Source organism: Frankliniella occidentalis, unplaced genomic scaffold (assembly GCF_000697945.3).
Source record: "Frankliniella occidentalis isolate FOCC.00 unplaced genomic scaffold, Focc_3.1 Scaffold28, whole genome shotgun sequence".
In the NCBI taxonomy this organism is placed as follows: domain Eukaryota; kingdom Metazoa; phylum Arthropoda; class Insecta; order Thysanoptera; family Thripidae; genus Frankliniella; species Frankliniella occidentalis.
The window spans coordinates 449,955-464,864 of NW_026267158.1; the positions used below are offsets into that span (position 1 = coordinate 449,955).

At 43.6% G+C, this 14,910-nt stretch overlaps 4 protein-coding genes across 4 annotated transcripts in view; 3 read left to right on the forward strand and 1 right to left on the reverse strand.

The window, feature by feature from the left end:
- Nucleotides 1-6,689, forward strand: part of LOC113207493 (transcription factor 12) — a gene marked incomplete in the record, with an annotated part of 161,766 nt that extends 155,077 nt beyond the window's left edge. Inside the window, 10 exon segments of the mRNA XM_052265613.1 lie at nucleotides 250-456; nucleotides 1,393-1,452; nucleotides 1,905-2,084; nucleotides 2,165-2,279; nucleotides 2,352-2,463; nucleotides 2,559-2,651; nucleotides 2,946-3,023; nucleotides 3,424-3,569; nucleotides 3,664-3,812; nucleotides 3,915-6,689. Of these exon segments, the coding sequence (XP_052121573.1) occupies nucleotides 250-456; nucleotides 1,393-1,452; nucleotides 1,905-2,084; nucleotides 2,165-2,279; nucleotides 2,352-2,463; nucleotides 2,559-2,651; nucleotides 2,946-3,023; nucleotides 3,424-3,569; nucleotides 3,664-3,812; nucleotides 3,915-3,965 (1,191 nt within the window).
- An 8-nt stretch (nucleotides 6,690-6,697) lies between these two features.
- Nucleotides 6,698-9,639, reverse strand: LOC127749061 (uncharacterized). The gene is made up of 8 exons (XM_052265637.1): nucleotides 9,622-9,639; nucleotides 8,900-9,142; nucleotides 8,336-8,645; nucleotides 8,042-8,237; nucleotides 7,794-7,896; nucleotides 7,361-7,468; nucleotides 7,087-7,260; nucleotides 6,698-6,989 (listed from the first exon to the last, which is right to left on the reverse strand). The coding sequence occupies exons 1-8, from the start codon at nucleotides 9,637-9,639 to the stop codon at nucleotides 6,939-6,941; spliced, it is 1,203 nt and encodes a 400-aa protein (XP_052121597.1). The 3' UTR covers nucleotides 6,698-6,938.
- Nucleotides 9,640-9,928: 289 nt separating this feature from the next.
- LOC113207506 (trypsin-1-like) lies at nucleotides 9,929-12,656 on the forward strand. Its single transcript, XM_026424110.2, has 6 exons — nucleotides 9,929-10,349; nucleotides 11,025-11,113; nucleotides 11,200-11,278; nucleotides 11,393-11,566; nucleotides 12,083-12,229; nucleotides 12,374-12,656. Exons 1-6 carry the CDS (start codon nucleotides 9,963-9,965, stop codon nucleotides 12,524-12,526), a joined length of 1,029 nt encoding a protein of 342 aa, XP_026279895.1. The 5' UTR covers nucleotides 9,929-9,962; the 3' UTR covers nucleotides 12,527-12,656.
- A 228-nt stretch (nucleotides 12,657-12,884) lies between these two features.
- Nucleotides 12,885-14,905, forward strand: LOC113207504 (ubiquitin-like modifier-activating enzyme 5). Its single transcript, XM_026424108.2, has 7 exons — nucleotides 12,885-13,130; nucleotides 13,344-13,479; nucleotides 13,555-13,751; nucleotides 13,836-14,022; nucleotides 14,119-14,246; nucleotides 14,337-14,548; nucleotides 14,649-14,905. Exons 1-7 carry the CDS (start codon nucleotides 12,985-12,987, stop codon nucleotides 14,834-14,836), a joined length of 1,194 nt encoding a protein of 397 aa, XP_026279893.1. The 5' UTR covers nucleotides 12,885-12,984; the 3' UTR covers nucleotides 14,837-14,905.
- Nucleotides 14,906-14,910: the final 5 nt, after the last annotated feature.

Here is a 14,910-nt window from a genome sequence, read left to right on the forward strand (position 1 = left end):
ATTTTAATCTAATTATTTAAAGCAATCCAATATATCTGTCTTACAGTTGATACAGAATTACATCAGAAAGCCATAACCGTAACTCTGTTTATCTTTATGTGATGACCCAATCTTATTACTTCTTAAATGTGTTTAGTGTCATCTCTTTGCATCTTCCATCGATTCCCCTGTTGAACTGCTTCTCTTTTCAAATTAACAAGAAAATTAACTCTTTGGTGATGGGTCGATTGGGTGCTTGGTAATGCGCAGATCTATCCATCGGAGCACAGTGTGGCCAGCAGTTACAGTTCAAACCCATCTACGCCAGTCAGCTCACCTCCCCCCTTAGCAGTGAGTGGTGCTGCAGGGCCTACTGGGGGCCCCCCAGGGCCTTGGTCAGGAGGTCCCCCTAGTGGGGCCAACCCCTCCTCACCACACTACTCCTCTGCACCCCACCATCACTCTAACTTACACATGGTAAAGGATTACTTACTGGTTCTGGCAGAGCAAGAGCAGAGCTCATAAGCAGCAGATTTGTTAAAGTGTGGCAACTCATAAATAAAACCATCAAGCACAAATCTAATCTCTAACCTGATTTGCTTTGGTTTAAATAAAATAATTTGGCATCTTCTACTTGTATCCCAAACTACTTGATTGCATCTTATGAACTCTGGACTTGATCGGCCTTTTTATTTTATATTGATACATTTTTGGTATGCGTGTCTTTTAGGGTAATCTTTGTGTTGTTTTTCTCCGGTTGTGTGCATTTTGTTGGTTTTAGCGGCTCATTTTACCATGTTTACCCCACTTAGGTAGAATACTGTTGCTGTTAGGTGCAGTTGCACCTTTTCCAGAGGAGTTGTTCATTGATCATATTTATACTTACTGGTCCCTTCTATAAGAATAATGACATAACACAGTGTGTGTTTGAAGTAGTTTATTATAACATCAATGAATTATAAACCTAAATAATTATAATTGGCCATCAGTCAAATACACACCCTTACTTCTCTTACTTTTCAAAAATGTTTCTCTTCATTCATTTACTAATAGCTTCTGGGGCTTGTTTCATTTAAACAATATTTACTGGGTATTGAAAAATATCTCAAATTTTGAACTGCTTTGCAAATTGTAATTTTTTTGTTTCTACTATTGTTGCTTCACTAGTGCTAGACTTTTAAATTTAAATTTCTGTTTCTTAAAACTTTTCTAATGTTTGATTTTAGTTTGCTTGTTTAAGCTCATATAAATATATAAGATTCATCCAATCAAAGTTTAGCATGAAATTTTGTTTGGTTTTAGAAGTATGGTATTTTAAAAATACGTTTGTTTTTCTTTTTTCGTTTTTCTTTGTTTGATTTGTTGGTTTTTTTGTTTTTTTTTGTTTGGCACATGCCCCTGACGCACTAACAGAGCGCGCCACTTGAAGAAAGATTGGATGCAGCCATTGGGTTCCTACGGGATCATAGTGAAGTAAGACCTGTACACATTTATGTTTTCTGTTGCCATATTTTGCTTTCCATGCAGTATTCAGCTTGCTTTGAAAATTATGCATATTGGAGAAACCTGAAACCTTTGTAGAGTTATGCTTTCACAGTAGCCTTTAGGTGCTATGCTTAGGTTACCAACCTGTATTTAAAATGCATTTTATAGTCTTTTCTGGTACAAAATTTTGACCTAAAAACTATTTTTATTATTGTATTTCTTAAAAAGGGGTTATATGGAAAGTTACTAACTTACAAAAAAGACATTTGGTTTGTAATACATTGGCGCAATGTAACTGTTACCTCTGTGTCAGTATTAGTTTTGAAAAAAGATGCAATTACCTCATTTACCTGTTAGCTCTTTCATATAGTGTATTTTCTTAAAATTATTTTTTCCCTCTTGTCTTTTATTAATTTTCTTTCTATTACTTTTGTTTTTAGGGTACTCGTATGGAAGAACGATTAGATGATGCCATAAATGTATTGCGAAACCATGCAGAGAGTCAGCAACTTCTTGGACATCTTCCACTACCTCCACATCCTCATGGGCACCATACACATTCCACCAATGGTCTCCTTCAATCTGGTTATCACCACGATCCTAGTTTAGACCCCCACCTGGTACGTAGCTGTAGAGTTTTACTTAAAATTCATGTTTCTTCAGTTTATCTTACTGATGTTCATCTATTTTTATCTCTCAGGGAAATGCACATCCTGGTACACCAGGCAGTACAGTCCCATTACCTCAAGGATCATACCCTGGACTTTCAGCAACTCCAGATGAGGCTCCAGTAAAGTTAGAGAGGCTTACAGGAAGTATGTGAACATTTTAAAAAATTTCATTCTGTTGATATAAAAGATTTTTACTAACGTTTTTACTACATCTAGGAAAACGAAAAGAGCCTCCTGACAGTTCAGATACCAAACCAAGTAGCAGCGATTTAATTGGAAGCCTTGTTAATTCAACCTCAAGCAATAAAGGATCAAAAAGATCTCGAAGGTTGGTATATCAAAAAATTTACTTTCCATTTAGTATTATCACATTTGAAGATCTGTTGTTCATCTAACATATGCAAATGCTTTGTCCCCTTGCAGCTGTTCTAGTGCTGATGAAGATTGCAATGAAGATCCTGCATTAAAAGCTCATAGAGAAAAAGAGAGACGCCAAGCCAACAATGTTAGAGAAAGGTATGATAATCATATGAAATTTTTTTGCATAGCATGAATAACTGATGTTTTTCCAGAGCAATTTTATTTTGTTTAGCTGTTTCTAAACTAAAGAACTGAAATTTGTTTGGTGCTCTCCTTGCATATGCTCTTTGTCAAATAGGCCTAAAGAGTACCTTTTTTTGCCTCTAAGAACTTAGCCATAGTGAACATTATGAGGGACTGAGTGGTTAGTGGGATTAGACCGTAAAGGTCTATGGGGTGGGATAAGAATTGTAAAGCACGCTTTCTGATGGCGTTTTGTTTTCCCTCAAGCGAGGACGATGATGATGACCCGGCTCTTAAGGCACAACGGGAGAAGGAGCGAAGGCAAGCCAACAATGCCCGAGAGAGGTAATTGTCCAGTTGATGGCAATAGTTTATGGGACTAACTTGTTCTGGCCTAGTCGCTGAGTCATTGATGGGATTAGAGGGCTGAATTTTAGATATTGTAGGCAGGTAAAGATAAATTCTGTTAGTAAGCCTCTCACTCTAGAGGATTAAGTTCATGAAATCAGCAGAGGTATCATGGTGGGTGATAATATACACATGGATGCTGCATGTTGTATGTAAAAATTATTTTCAGTTCATTTGTTTGACTCAATTGCTGCTTTGAGATATCCTAGGTGACCTTTGCTTTTTCCATTCATCATGTGATGAGCTTGTGTGTTTCTTAACACTCAAAGCTTATACAGATCTAAACTGCCTTCATATACTGTTCTGGTTTGATGTAGTCTCTTGTTTCTTCTGACAGGATACGTATCAGAGACATCAATGAAGCACTGAAAGAGTTAGGGCGCATGTGTATGTCTCATTTAAAGACAGATAAACCTCAGACAAAATTGGGGATATTAAATATGGCTGTAGAAGTGATAATGTCACTTGAGCAGCAAGTTCGAGGTAAGTTAAATTTATGTTGTTTCACTTCAGCATGGTTGTTGCCCAAACAAAATGGATTGATTTTTAAAATATTGTTGTTGTTTTTTATTACCAGAACGAAATTTAAATCCCAAAGCTGCCTGCTTAAAGAGAAGAGAAGAAGAGAAGGCTGAAGACAATACACCAAAGCTTGGAGGTGGACACCATATGGCCCATGGTCCTGGGCCTCACATGGTGCAACCCCCTTACCACGGCATGCCTCCTGTAAGTGCTACCTTACTCTTTCAATTTCAAATAAAAAAAAATATGTTTTGTCTTGTAGAGTTTCTCTTATGTTTCTCATAATTTTTTTTGTCTCTTCCCCAGTTGCAAGGTCCAGCCTCAACCTTACAACACAACCCACCTGGGCCTCAGTAGCATGTAAAGACAAGAAGAGACATCATATTCTTCAAACAAGCCATACCAAAAGCCCACTGAGTGGAGTTATTTTTGTTGTCTTTTTCTATAAAGAAAAATGATTCATGTTAAGTGATGTTTCTGCCTAGTACAACTTTTTAATAGAATATGTGGACAAAGTGTAATGACATTCTATGAACTAAATACCTGTGTGTGTGAGAAACTGTTGCTGTTTTCTCAGTCAGCCATCACAGCACAATTTTCATATGGTGCATGTACTTTGAAAGTTGTCCATTGCCCTGTAAATAATCATACTCACTATGATGTAACATTATGTTGGCTTTGTTTCAGAAGCGATCATAATGTTAAGATTGTGTAAATTGTTCGTGCAATTACAGGTCCTACCCATAAATAATGCATAGTACTTGTTATTGACCATTTGGCATCAGTATGTACCTGTGAATGAATGAAGCAAGCTCCTCATCGAATGTGATAAAGAGTCCTGATCTGTGTGAACTTTACCTAATTTAGTCATTGGCTTTCTTGGTCTAAATTCCTCTTGAAAACTTTGTGCTTGCTAATTTATTTATTGGTACTCGAACACTCTCACATGACACCAAGCCAGTATCTTTATAGGTAATTTTGTATCTTCCCTCTACATTTGTTATCTGACAAAAGAGGCTGCTGTGAAAAATATGTGTGTGTACCTGTGAGAAACTACCCTGAACACATCTCCTCTGTATCTCATTCTCAAAAGTAAATTACCCAATGACATGATGTCAGGGAGGTACAATGTATAGGAGGGTTTAGGGATGTACCTGTGATTGTGCGGAGTTCATGACAAAAGACACGATTGCCTCAATATATTCTTTATCTTGCCTTCAATGAGTTGTAAAATTGCCATTTCCTTTGCTGTTAAAGGAAATTCTTGTATATGGCTGCTTTGGTTTAAATGGGTGAAAGAAGTAAGAAATCAAATCAACTTTCCAATTTTTATGAAAATGTTTAAGTTTTTTGTTGGTCTTCATAGGTAGACTATCTTTTTAAAACTGACAACAGGTTTTATTTATTTCTATTTCTCATAAGTATCTAACTTTAAGAGGGGTCAAGTACTACTCCCTTCAAAGTTTCTTTGCTTGGTTCAATACAACTATGCATGTAAAAAGAAGTCAGGATATACCTTTTCTACTTATTTTTACTTTTTAGTTTGTGTTCTTATTGACCAAAGAACGGATACTTTGTCCTATCCTGTGTCAGTGAAACATTGAGGAAGAAAATATTATGTGTGGCTTATGTGCCATATAAACATATCTCCTCCCTCAAATTTTGTTGGATTTTACTACTGCACTTGAAAACTGCAGGAAGACTTTTGAAAAGATCAAAGCAATGGTGAACTCCAGGTTTTTAAAAGTTATTTTATTACAGTTCCAATTAATTTTCCTTGTTTGTGGACTTCTATTTTGTATTGTTTGTTCAATGTTTAATTTTGTGTGTATCTCTGAAGTACATCACTTAATTATCAAGATAACTGCTTCATGAAGCAGTTTTTGTCACATTTTTCAAACAATGTACATCAGATATCTGATGTGTGGTCCATAGTCAGAAAATTAAAATCATATACCTACCATAGGTAATCTTCAGGGCAGTACTTCTCTAAAGTTTTAATCTTAACTTAAATGTGGTCCATATTGTTCTCTAAATACTGCTCACTATGCATTCTTCGGTTGAAACAAGTTTTTTGTTCTCCCGGTTGATTTAGGTTCATTTTCTCTCAAAGGTATCTACCCTACCCTGTATCATCCTCATCATCCCCTTTATATGTAATCTGAGGCCTGAGTTCATTAATTTTGCTTCCACTCTTTTTTGAGATTTTTTAGTGATGTGTGTGATACCAAGTCAACTGAGGCAACGGTGTCTTTGATTTGATTTCTAAACGAAATGGAAGGGCAGTCATAGAGATTTCAAAGAGACAACAGTTTACATTTATAAAGTGTACATTGTAAATTTTACTACTGGAGAAAGAAACGTCCACATTGTGAATACGAAATATGTGATTGATTTTATGTACCATGTTTGTTAATAAGGTTTGTTTTGACAGTTAAGATTGAAAAATCAGACCTTCTTTCAAGCAAGCATGAAATGATTTGATTGTGTACTATGTAAAAAGTAATAGCGTTACATATAGAATAAAATAATGATAATACTGTATTTTTCATGATGTATGAGTGTGTTGTTGAACATATAAATACACAATTAGTGCTCTTACCCAAATCCAGATTGAGAGAGTGTGAATGAGAGTTAGAGAGATTGTCCTTTAGTTTTTTATTATTATTTTCCTTTTTTTTTAGTAAATCAAATACTGTGTTCATTAGGTTCAAAGTGCTGTTCTGTTGCGGTTTTAAAACTTACTAAATGATGATGTTAAAGTGTTTATGAAATATTGCACTAAATTATGTAATTTTCTACAGAATGGAATGGGTGCATAGAATTCTAAATCAACTAATGCATACTTTAATTGTGGATCCAATGTGTTGTCTTAGAGTTTTCAAAATGAAATTATAAATCTATCAAATTTAATGAGGGGATCAAAATAACAGTACACATTTTGGCTTCCATTTTATTATTTCTAAAGAACACAGCCCTTGAGAAATTGTCTTATTCTTCCGTTATAGTGAGAGAACTGTTTTAAGTGCAAATGTTTTTTTATTCTTTTCTTTTCTGAAAATATATGTGCCATTTTTCCAATTGCATACTTTCATTTCATCCTTACTCTGCTTAGCTGACCACAATCAAGACAAGGATTAATTTGGGGAAGGCCTTGATTGGCTTTGATAGACCGACAAGATACGACAGCAGTAATCAAGAATCTTGAAAGCAAAATACTTTAGGGCTTGTTTCCACTGTCGTTCTAAAGAAATTAAATTCAGTTTCCAGTGGGCGAGTGCACAGTGAGCTCTCTGTTCGGCGGGAGACCCTAGTCCTGACTTGACTGCACTACTTCAACCGATTCAAAGCCGAGTACAGAGAGTAGGAACGTTTCATGATCTGTAAACAAAAAAGAAAAATAAACCTAAACTGAAATGCTGAGGCACGTACGCATGCTGCACCGCAACGGCTCCCGTCGTCCGTGATGTAGACTTACGTCTAGGCAGAGCCTGAGCGTGAGGTTGATGAAGCGGCCGGCCGTCAGGTACAGCGGCCGCTGCGCGCGGAGGATCATGAGGTGCAGGCAGACGCCGTCCGCCCCGGCCCCGCGCCCGCGCGTCCCCAGCGACGGCTCGAAGGCTGCAGACGCCTCCTCGGACAGGTTCGCCGTCTATAGAAAACAAATTAGAAAATAAGGGAAGGACTGACTGAATGGGTTCTGCGCTCCGACCGGCTCAGGAGCCTTACTCGCGAGACAATGAAGCACTTACCTTTTCTGCCACTATGTCGCCGAACCAGCAGAATGTGAGCAACTGACAAATGTTCCAGCACGCATAAGCCAAAGCGAATGTCAGTTTGTATGGATCGTCGCTAAGGGTCTGAGGGGGCCAAAATGGTACACAGGTACAACGGGGTTCAAATACGCAATAACATCACCAGCATCACATCACAGGACTCCTCGTCGACACTGGGGCGTTCCCAATAGAGATGGCACTTTGCCTCTGCAATAAATGTCCCAAGCGGAGATGCGAGTGAGCATTGAGGGGAGTCGTTGGGCGCCCGACTTCTCACAGGGCGGGCCGCCGGCCCCACGCAGCTGCTCCGCGGGTTGGCCTACCCCGAGGAATGCAGGCGCTATCTCCGGCTGGATCGCGACGCATCCAGCGCTTCCAGTTTAGGAGCACCTCTAGGCACAATACTTACCCCATTGGTGATCCGCAAGATGGGTGTCCCGACCCCGATCAGAATGTATATCGTCTGGAGCAGCGTCACTCTAAAGAAAATACTTTCCGTCATGTGATGTAACCTGGAAGAAATGAAACGCATTGAGTTAGTGAAAAAGTCGCGCGGTCAACGAGGAATCGAATCAATCGAATACTGGATGACTAATGAAAGTGCAAAGCCTGCTTGATCAAGCAAATAGGTGCGCTCATCTGTCTGCAGCGAACAACCTGATGATGAGTTGATGGTACACTACGCAGTCTTGCGCACGCGTGACGGCTCCTCTCTCAGAGCTCGGGGGGACGTCGGCCACCGCCCGAAGGGCTCCCTCTCTTCCACTTCGAAAGTGGCGAAGGAGAAGGCAGAGGATGTCGCATTTGCATGATATGTGAAGGCAGAGTGTGAGGAACAGTGCGTCGAAGATTCCTGTCAAGAAAATTGCAGCTTTCTGGTGACGCACAGTGGCTTAAACCAATATATAAACAAAACTCGAAATTCTACGATTAACGGCTTGGGCCACGGACCCGTCGCTATGGGGAAGAGGTACAGCTCGACGCCGATGCCCAGCAGGCAGGGCCAGAAGAGGTAGTCCTCGCGCAGCACCGCCTCCGGCGTCCTGGTGGTGAGCTTCCTGTCGCGCGGGTCGCCGCTCAGCACGGACAGGCCCATGATGGCCATCCCGCTAATGGACAGCGACGAGTACACCAGCACGTAGCCCTTGGCCAGGCGGTTGGTGCGGCGCGCGCAGTGTGCGTTGGCGGCCGCCGCCTCGGCCTGCACGGGCAGCTCCAGGGCGGTGAAGTGGTCCTCCAGGAGGTGGCGCGCTGCCAGCAACTGCGCACGGGGGGACGCGCCAGGGGACTCGGTCAACGCCACTACTACGTAGGGACCGTGCACAAACGTGACTTTTGTTGGAAGGGGGTACAATTATCATGGTGTCCTTGACTGAAACCATGATATTTGTACCCCGGGGTGAAAATATTATGAGCTCTATGGACTCCAGTGAGCGTTGTGAACCTTATTACGGTCCATAATATTTGTATCCCCCTCTCCCGGATAGTCACGCGGTTTGTGGGTTCGTGGGTTACCGTGCGGGCGTGGCTCTGCATGCAGCGCAGCTTGAAGAAGCACAGGCTCGTGGCCGCGGCGTCGCTCACGAGGTCCACGCGCTGCATGGTGCTCGAGTGCAGCCCGAGGCAGGCCAGCGGCAGCACCACCGTCACGCCGAAGAAGTAGGGCAGCACGTGCACGCCGAGGAGGGTCGCGAGGCGGCCGCGGCCCACGGGCCAGGACAGCGTAAGTCTCAGGAAGCGCTCCACCACCTCCAGCACCTGCGAGACCAGCACCAGGGACACTCTTGAGGCATTGGCGCGCGCTCACGGTACTTGTAGCAGACCACGCAGCGTACCATGCTGTCTGTCGTCCTCGACCTCGGCGATCAGAGTGGCGCAGCGCAGGTCAGGTCGGTCCTCCTCCTCGCCCTGGGGTCGACAACTCGAGGGGTGTTTCGCAGAAGGGTTGTTATGGCCAATTTGCAGAGAACCACCTGCTGAGCTTGGGGGCGGTCCTGCGACCGCTCACGGGGGGAGGGGAAATCACGTCATCGCTTGACCTCATTCGGGATCTCTCGAAATTATAGTGCTCGTGTGATCTATGATTGGCAAGGGGTGAGCTACTCAAGTTCAAAGTGGGTTTGAGACTGCTAGTTCAGTGAACTCTTGTTGTGTTGAGTTGGATCCGCATGGCGCTTGGCGGGACCGCGTAGTAGCGCAGGCAGGCAGCCACAAGTCACCCTGTATGCACTGCTTACTGTTATCATTTGAACCATTTCTCACTCTTTCGCTGCTTCTTTGATCCTGCCGCTCACTGGCTTTAGATGGTCGCGTTGAAGTTTTTGTTGGCGACCTATATGGTCCCCGACTTCCGTTGCATTGTCTTACGTCTCATGTTTTGTTTTTATTGTTTTAAGACACAAGATAGAGAGACGCGGTAGAGACTTCCGTAATGCAAAGTGTCATTAACACCTCGTGCACTGCCCTCGCGCATTGTCCGATTTGAAATACAGTACTTGATAAGCGGCTCCGCGTGCACCAAGTTCCAAGTTATAAGCAGGGCGCCCTGCACCCGCACTAGGTGGTTATCACGTCCACGATGATGATCATGTGCCGGCCCCGCGCCCTCCTGCTGCTGCTGCTCGCGAGCCTCTGGGCGGCGCACGCCGCCTCGGTGCCTCGCGAGGCTCAGCCGTCGCTGGCCATCCCGAGCCTCATACCTCCGCTGGCCATCCCGAGCCTCATACCGCCGCTGCCTATCCCGAGCCTCATACCGCCGCTGCCCGTCCCGAGCCTCATACCGCCGCTGCCCGTCCCCAGCCTCATACCGCCGCTGCCCGTCCCGAGCCTCATACCGCCCCTGCCCGTCGTCGCGAGGATCATTCCGATCCCGGCCAGGAGGCCTCCTCGCGCATCCCTCTTCGGCGGCGGCTCGCCACGCATCGTCAACGGCAACAACACGGACATCAAGCAGGTGCCCTGGCAGGTGAGTCAGCGCAGCGGGGGCGTGATCCCATCAGCGCCACCGACACGAGCCGGGCGGGTTATCCTACCGTACACTGATAAACCAAGTGTGCAACTGTTCAACACTTGTAAGGGTGCAACTGCAAGTTAAATACTTGCAAGTGTGCAACTGTAAGTTGAATACTTTGCAAGTGTTCAACTCGGTAGGTGTGCAACTCCTCGGTTGAGCACTTCCTACACACACAGTGAGCGTTCAATCTAAGAAAGTGTTCAACCGAGGAGTTGCACACTTGCAAGTACACACCTATCGAGTTGAACACTTGGAAGAGTGTGACTACGGAGTTGCACACTACTTACAAGTATGCAACTTGCAGTTTCACACTTCAAGTGTTGAGCAGTTGCACACTTAGTTTATCAGTCTACCTACAGGGTGGTCCACAGAACCCTTCCTTTGCTTTGCTTAGACTGTACCGCATGCAGGCGTGCGGGCGGGTTGCAGTCACACGGGGCCCCAAGACGCGCTGGAGAGCGATGATAGGCAAGCCCGCCCGCACTCCTGTGTGGTGTGCGGTACAGTCTAAGTAAAACAAAGGAAGGGGTTCGTGGACCACCCTTTCAGCTTCATACTTCGCAGATAAGCACAAGATGCGTACTCTTTGTGCATCGTTCAGATCAACGTTTCCGTCTGTCGTGTCAGGTCGCCCTGCTGGCCTGGGAACAGTTCTTCTGTGGAGGATCTGCCATATCGGCAACGGTGGTTCTCACGGCCGCCCACTGCGTGCACGGGTTCGTTTTAGTAATCCTTGGGCTTTGGGCTTTCCCCTCTGTGCGTACCTTATTCGCGATATTCATCTGATATTCATCTCTTCCAGAGAGGACACATCCGGCGTCGCGATCCGAGCGGGCAGCTCACTGTCGGAATCGGGAGGACAAGTTGTAGAAGTGTCCGAGGTTGGTCACGGTAACAAAATATCTGACGTTCAAATCTAGCAATTTTCAATTTCGAATGGTAGACGCGGGTAAGGGCGAATCGAAGTGAATACTCAAACCTTCACTGCACTGTAGGTGATCGAGCACCCCCAGTACGACCCCAACGCTACCGACTACGACGTGTGCGTCTTTAAACTAGCCGAATCCATCACGTTCAGCGCAAGTGCTCAGCCAGTGCCAATCGTGCGGGCTGGCCAACAAACTCCGGACGGCACCATCGCCATCGTATCTGGCTGGGGAGATCTCAAGGTATGTAGATCGGTAGCGACGTTATTTTTGTAATTTTTTATTTTCATGTGAGTGTTTTTTTGTTTTTTTTTTACATTTTTTCTCATAGGAGCTAGGATAGGGAACCTAATTTAAAAGCCGAACCTAGACTGTTTTAGAACCAAGTTGCTAGTGCCCCCTCCTATAAGTATCGTGGTTTTAGTGTACGTGATGTACTTCGGCTAGGAATCATACAGAAAGTACGTCCGCTATTCGCCACTAAGAAACTGTCCAGTTCAACCATTGCGATCTCATGGCGCCTGACAGGTAGGCAACATCGTGCCTGTGTTGTGTGCATGTACTGCGAGGTAGCCTACCCCGAGTCTGGCAGGCGCCGAGCTTCAGCAATTTGCCGAACGCGTCTGAGAAAATCGGACGTACTTTCTGGACGATCGCTAACGGAAGAAGAAGACGAGCGAGTGAGTGGGTGGGTGTGGGTAGAACATTCACGCTATGTACTACCCGCTATTCTTCCACCACTACATTTCTTCCCCTCAGACGGGTGGTCCGGCCGCAACGACGCTCCAGTCGGTGTACGTGCCAAAAGTGTCGGATGCCGACTGCAAGAAGGGCTACGGTGCGGCGGCAATCACCACCCGCATGGTGTGCTACGGGCCCCTGGAGGGCGGCAAGGACTCCTGCCAGGTACCTCGAATAAGTTTTCGTTAATTTTTCCCTGATTGTTTTTAGTGAAGCACCTCTTGACGCGAACTAACTTTCTTTTGTTTATTGTCTACGCTACTGCTACTGCATTTGACGACCTTCATGATGTGCGTCACTTATCTCCAGGGTGACTCGGGCGGTCCCTTGGTGGTCAACGGCGTCCAGGTGGGCGTCGTGTCCTTCGGTGGCAAGTGCGCAGCTCCGGGACGGCCCGGCGTCTACTCCAACCTGGCCGACTACGAGCTGCGGGACTTCATCACGCAAGAGGCCGGAGTCTAACCAGTGCGGTCCCGCCTCACAAACATATGATATATGATTGCATGTTAATGGATAAATTTGTTCTCATGTGAGTCTACTGTCCGGATCCAACACAGAAAATATTTATTTTTAATAAATTTCCACCTCCCAATTTTGCCTGATGACGCTTCGTGTGCGAAAATTGATTACACGCCTTCTTCCGTACGACGAAGGAATATATACAGAAATGTGGTTAAACGTTATGATTGAACGTTGAACATGTCACATAGATTTTGAATTTTGAAATTCAGCGCGCTTGGCACCGACTCACAGCCTTCTACGTTTTTGACGTTTTCGTACCGCTTGAATTCTCATACTACACCAAACGTCTGTAAATGCACTGTACCGCAGCAGAAGACAAGCAGAAGTGAAAGCTGACAGGCTGGGCTGACAGCTGGACCTTTTGAACAGACACCTGTTAGGGAAGATCGTCCACCAAAATGTCTTCCATTGAAGATCTTAAGGCGAAAATAAAAGAACTGGAGGAATTACTTGCGGCGGAAAGGTCAAAAAATTCTGAAAATGCCCCAGTGCGAGCGAAAATTGCTCAAATGTCTTCGGAAGTTGTCGACTCGAACCCATACAGGTTAGAAGCTATTTATTTATTATGATTATTTGGAAAATTGAAGTAATGGTACTTGTCTCGTATTATTCCTCTGGGACGTGTATCAAAACTTTATTCACATTTACTCCCTCCTGTTTGTTTAGACTCAATTATGATTCAGTTTTCAGACACGCTATTGTTATCCATATGTCAGAACTTGTATTAATTCATTGGCTCTGTCTTCTAATTTTGCAGTCGACTTATGGCTTTGAAGAGGATGGGGATTGTTGATAATTATGAAAAGATAAGAGAGCTGTCAGTGGCTGTTGTTGGAGTCGGCGGCGTAGGCAGTGTTACTGCAGAAATGTTGACCCGGTGTGGAATTGGGAAGGTATAGTAGTAATTTTGTGTTATTCAATATAAATTCAATGTGAATTATGATTAAATGTTTCCGTATTTATTTCAGCTGGTATTGTTTGATTATGACAAGGTTGAACTTGCGAATATGAATCGACTTTTCTTTCAACCTCATCAAGCTGGTCTCTCGAAGGTAGCTGCAGCAGCAAATACTCTTATTGGGATAAACCCTGATGTGGAGATAGAGACTCACAATTATAATATAACGACCATAGAGAATTTTAATCATTTTATGGATAGAATAAAGTGAGTGAGCTGTTTGCTGTGACCAATAGTGCTTCTCATTTATTGTCAAAACTTTGTAATTGATTGAGAAAAATTAACTTTCAGACAGGGCAGTCTCACTGGTGGTCCAGTCGACTTGGTCCTCAGTTGTGTTGATAATTTTGAAGCTCGAATGGCCATCAACACTGCATGCAATGAGATGAATCAGACATGGTTTGAATCTGGTGTAGCTGAAAATGCTGTCTCAGGGCACATTCAGCTTATAGTCCCAGGAGAAACTGCATGTTTCGCTGTGAGTATTAATCTATTTGGTTTTAAAAACATTCTTAGAAATATAGTTTTTTGTGCACATCTCAAGCTCCTGTTTCATTCCATTCTTCTTCTTCAGTGTGCCCCACCTCTTGTAGTTGCTTCAAACATTGATGAAAAAACTCTGAAGAGAGATGGTGTTTGTGCTGCTAGCTTACCGACAACTATGGGCATAGTAGCTGGATTTCTTGTCCAAAATACCCTAAAGTATGTTTTTATTTTTCTATCCATCCACCTGGTACAGTTACATGTGTTTGGAAAGAGCATTGTTGTAACATTGGCATTTTCTTATTGTAGGTATCTTCTTAAATTTGGACAAACAACCCACTACCTTGGTTATAGTGCTCTCACAGACTTTTTCCCAACAATGCAACTTAAACCCAATCCATCATGTGATGACTCATTTTGTCGTGAAAGGCAAAAAGAAGTTGCTGCACGTCCCAAGCAGAATACACCTGAAGCAATAGATGTAGTAGAAGAAGCAGTAGTACATGAAGACAATGATTGGGGTAAGTTACGTTGTTAGAACTGTTTAGCCTAGAAACATGTTTTTCTCTTAACTTTTTAAACAATTTAATTTTAATAGCTTTTGAATTAATTTTTCTTAAGGTATTTCTCTAGTGGATGAGACACCTGTTGAGACATCTACAGAATCCCAGAATAAGCCTGCAGGTCTTGCTAAAGGCATAGACGTTGCATATGACCTTCCATCCCCCAGCAGTGGCGATTCAGGACCAACCGTACAAGACACTGATGTATCACTAGAGCAGCTGATGGCTCAAATGAAAAAGATTTAGTCTGACTGGTTTGAACTCTGCAACAGTATTTTACATCTGAATAAATTTAAAGATTTTTATTATTGATGTGAGGC